The sequence below is a fragment of the Ananas comosus genome, linkage group 2 (genome assembly GCF_001540865.1).
Source record: "Ananas comosus cultivar F153 linkage group 2, ASM154086v1, whole genome shotgun sequence".
NCBI lineage: Eukaryota > Viridiplantae > Streptophyta > Magnoliopsida > Poales > Bromeliaceae > Ananas > Ananas comosus.
Genome location: NC_033622.1, coordinates 10,237,594 through 10,242,180, shown reverse-complemented (window position 1 = coordinate 10,242,180; position 4,587 = coordinate 10,237,594). Strand labels below are relative to the sequence as shown.

General features: G+C 39.9%; 1 protein-coding gene across 1 annotated transcript; it reads left to right on the top strand.

Annotated features, from left to right (window-relative positions):
* On the top strand, positions 451-1,652 carry LOC109724874 (BTB/POZ and MATH domain-containing protein 2-like). The gene has a single exon (XM_020253832.1). The coding sequence runs from the start codon at positions 479-481 to the stop codon at positions 1,601-1,603; it is 1,125 nt and encodes a 374-aa protein (XP_020109421.1). The 5' UTR covers positions 451-478; the 3' UTR covers positions 1,604-1,652.

Below are 4,587 nucleotides of genomic sequence, written 5' to 3'. Positions count from 1 at the left end.
TTTTCTTTATAATTAAAAATTTAAAGGAGATATAAATAAAATTAAAGAGTAATTAGGAGGTGAGTATTAATTGAGTTATAACTATTAAGAACATTAAATGTAAGAATAAAGAAGAATGAACCACCATTAAAAAATATAAAAAATATAAAAAATTTAAAAAAAGGAGGGCTTGCCATGTCATCAATTTTATTGGGAATTCATATAGAGTTATAGATTATTGGTTTGGTGTCTCTTTGACTGCCACTTAGCGAAATTGGACCAGGGACTTGGCCGGACAAAAAAAATCACTAAGTCCCTGACATACAGCCCTCCTAAAATGTACCAACAGAAGTTTCCAAAGTATAAGGGGGTCTTTGTACATTTTTATCTAGCACCGCTCTTTCTATTTTTAAAAGTTTAAATAGGTCAATTGGATCGTAAACCCTAAAAATAAATTAAAGCAGTCGGGAACGCCGGGCAGACACCCTCTCCAGTCGCCATGGCCTTCTCAACTATCGATTCTTTCTCCTCCTCGACTTGGCGGATCGAGACTGCGACCGGATCGCACAAATTCACAGTCAACAAGCACTCGGTGACGAAGGGCTTCGGCGCAGGCAATCACGTCCAGTCCGGCGTCTTCTCCGTCGGCGGACACGACTGGGCCATCAGATACTATCCAGACGGACGCGCACACATCACTCGCATCTACCCGGACGGCAGCTACGGACGCAGCTACGAAAGCGACGTCGGCACTGGCAACGTATCCATTTACCTCACTCATCTCAGCGACACGAGCGGCGACGCCAAGGTGGCCTTCAAGTTCGACATACTGGACAAGAACGGCAGCACTCTCTCGACACACTCCGTTGAAGTGCCAGTCACTCTCAAGGACAGCAAGTCTTCATTGGGCTGGGAGCGGATAATGAGCAGAGCCGACTTTGAGAGGAAGTTCGTCGACGAAGACGATCGCCTCACAGTTCGATGCACTGTCACCGTCCTGAAATCGCCGCATTTGCGGGTATCCAAGACTCGCTCCGTTGCCAGCCTTCAGGTGCCTAAACCTCCTCCCTCTGACTTGCATCAGCATCTCGGCGAACTGCTGGAGAGCGGAGAGGGCGCCGACGTGGCTTTTGATGTCGGCGGGGAGACCTTTGCCGCCCATAGATGTGTCCTCGCTGCACGGTCGCCGGTCTTCAGAGCGGAACTCTTCGGCCCAATGAAGGAAAAGACCATGCAGTGCATAAAGATCGAAGACATGGACGCCGCGGTGTTCAAGGCTATGCTTCATTTCATGTACCGGGATTCGCTGCATCAACTCGAAGAGCTTACGACGGAATCTCCAACTTCGATGCTTCAGCATTTGCTCGCGGCCGCAGACCGTTACGGGCTGGAAAGGCTGAAGTCGATCTGCGAGGGCGAGCTGTGTAAAGACATCGACGTGAGCACGGTTGCGACCACCTTGGCTTTGGCCGAGCAGCACCGCTGCCGCGAGCTTAAAGACGCTTGCTTTGACTTCATCAATTCCCCCGACACGGTGATTTCTGTGATGAAAACCGAGGGATTCGAGTACCTCACAATCAGTTGCCCCCTACTTCTCAAGGAACTCGTGGAGAGGATAGAATGATCAGGAGATAACATGAGATTGTGCGCATGTCGATCACTTTTTGTTTGGAATTGGATGCTATTTTTGTAATCAATTAAATAAATAGATGGCTAATCGCGTTCTTGAACTTATGAACACCTATTACCGCAATCTAGAGATATCATATATTGTCTTTTAAATATTGTGTTACAAATAAACATGCTATTCTTAGTTCTATCTCACTGTAGTTGCTGTCTTGCTAAACTAATTATTTTGCACACTGATTGCAGTTGCATATAGCAGCATTGCATTTTTTTGTCTTTCAGTGTTAATTATTGGAAATTGACATCAATTTTCAGGGCTAATTTTGATATTGTCGGAGCAAAAAAGTCTAAATCATGACTACAAATTTAGTTCTGAAAATATCAATCCCCGTGTTAATTGTCCTTACTTTCACAGATTACTCTTTTGAGTTTGATCTATTGTGTACGTAGTTCTAAGATTATGCCTGTATTTGAAATTATACTTATATGAATAATAAACTTTCCTTGCTATTTGCTTGATTATTATTTCTTCTCTAGTGTTAAGCTAATGAATTTTCTGTCATATCGATTGTGTGAACTCTGTTACTTGCATTTAATTTGCCAACTAATATCACATTTTAACCACATCAATAAATTTACACTGAAATTAGCTTACAGAAAATTAGCTGTAGGTCTACTTCTGCAACTGAAGTACCTGCTTTTAAATAGTAAGAGCAATTTGATTAAGTCCGAGCGAAGCTCGTGCTCGAAGAGAATGGTGAGAATGAATCTGGCTAATGTACTGGAGCAGTCTATTTGATTGGTTTGGTAATACAGCTTTTATTGCAATTTTGCAAGCTTCGCATTTAACATTGAAGAGAATTTTTTGAACATGAAGTTAAGCTGAGAACTAGGATCAGAGAGAAAAATTGTTAGAGAAAAATTTCGTACAAGAGAGCTTCGCTCCATGTAAAGGACGAGAAGAGTAAAGGGTAATTTTACAAGAATAAGCAGCTCTTGCCGCTACCAGATAAATGTAGAAACTCGATTCAATTCATTAGTTATTACTCTTTTGTATGAAACCCAAATTACAAATCACTAGTCTAGTGGTAAGCCACTTTTATCTTATTTCTCTTTTTATTGTTGATCAAGATGCATGAAATACTAGATTTAATTTGCATTGTTTTTACAGTTTATAGTTTTTGCCTTAGTTTAAAGCAAGATTTAAAGTGCCGTGACACGGGGGCGTGCCGTTATGTCCCTGGCACGGTACGGCACAGGCACGCTTGCGTGCCGACACGTGACACGCTTGCATGCCGATAGATACGCGTGACTTCCTACCGGCACGCTTTGGCACGGACTTATTTCAGTTTTTTTTTGTTCTAATAAACTCTTATAATATTATTTTGAAAGATTTAAATAAATAATTATGAATATTTATTATATATACCTTACTATACTTATCAATTAATATGCATGTAAGCTTTTTATAAATAAAATACAATTATACATAATGTAGAATAGAAATTAAAATACAATAATAAACTTCAGAAGTAGATCAATTTTTGTTCCCTTGATTCACCGAAGCTTCGTGGTGCGATAATTTTTGACAAAATTTTTGCGAAGAAAAAATGGATGTCTATGGTGGAAAAAAAGGTATCCGCCAAAAAACAAAAAAAGAGTTGAAAAAAAGACAATAAAGTGAAAAAAAAAAAAGAAAACAATATAGGTGGCCCAAGAGGGGGGCTCGATACCCCAAAGAACAAAACAAAAAAAAAAGCCAAAAAAAAAGAAAAACAAAAAGAGGATGCAGCGGCACGCAGCACAGTGCCGCGACACATGGCCGCGTGCCGCTTTGTCTCGAGCGGCACGTGCCATGTGCCGCGGCACCACCGTGCCCCCTTCTTGGGGGCACGGTACAGCACGCCCCGTGCCGTACGGCACGGGGCGGCACTTTGAACCTTGGTTTAAAGCTAGCCAAATTTTATATTTGATTGTTCAAAATTCACAACTATTTTTGGCCCCTCCTAAGCTTGAACCTGGTTTTGTCCCTGGGTTCATCTATTTCAGAGTTAGCAATCGAAATGAGATTCATTGATTTAGAGTAATCCAATCTATTTATGGTCCAATCAGACTTTGAATCATGAATTAGCCAATTTCAGAGTAAGTCATGCAAAATTCTCTCTCACAAGCACTTCCCCTCCTTCCCTCTCCTTTCACCGCTCCTCTTTTTTAATCAAAATCTTCAAAATTCTAGGTGTTCATTCTGATTTTCATTCCAATAATGAACCAAATATTTCAAGATGATTCGTCAATTTATTATTCATTTCAATACAATCCATTATTTTTTTTTCCATTTCTATTCCAAACATAGTTTGGATTTGACAAACAACATTTCACTTCAAGCTTTGGCTCAAAGCATTCTAATTGTAGCACTTGGCAGATACTGATACAGTCAAAAACAGTTTGTCAATCTAGACCTTTGATCTGTGCCCATTTCGGCGCACAGTTAATTTAGTTGGCCTATGATTAGCATGCTTAAAGATGTTTTATCAATCAGTTTACATATGCAACAAAGAAGGTTAAAGCAAACGGTATCAGTCATAATTCATCCAACCGATAATAGAAGAATGGAAAAATAATAGTCTATAGATAACAAGTAAAGAGTCAGAGGATGCTTCTTGTAAAGAGATTATGCTCATAGTTCGTAAGTTCAGCATAAGGCAATACACCATAATTCAGAAAGATGAGAGAATATAGGCCTTACCAAAATATTGCTCATTTTGATACGGGTACCTCAACTTTCAAAATTTTGTTTTTACTACCTCGAACTTCCTGGTCTTTTGGTTTCAGAAGGTTTCATCGAGCTCTGTTTGGACTTTCCAGTTTCCATTAAATAGATATAACAAAAGTTTTTGTTAGATTAAAAAGTACTCCATCTAAAAAATGTACTTAGGTTTGCAGTACTAATAGTTAAACCAAACACTCTGTGAGGTCAGATCA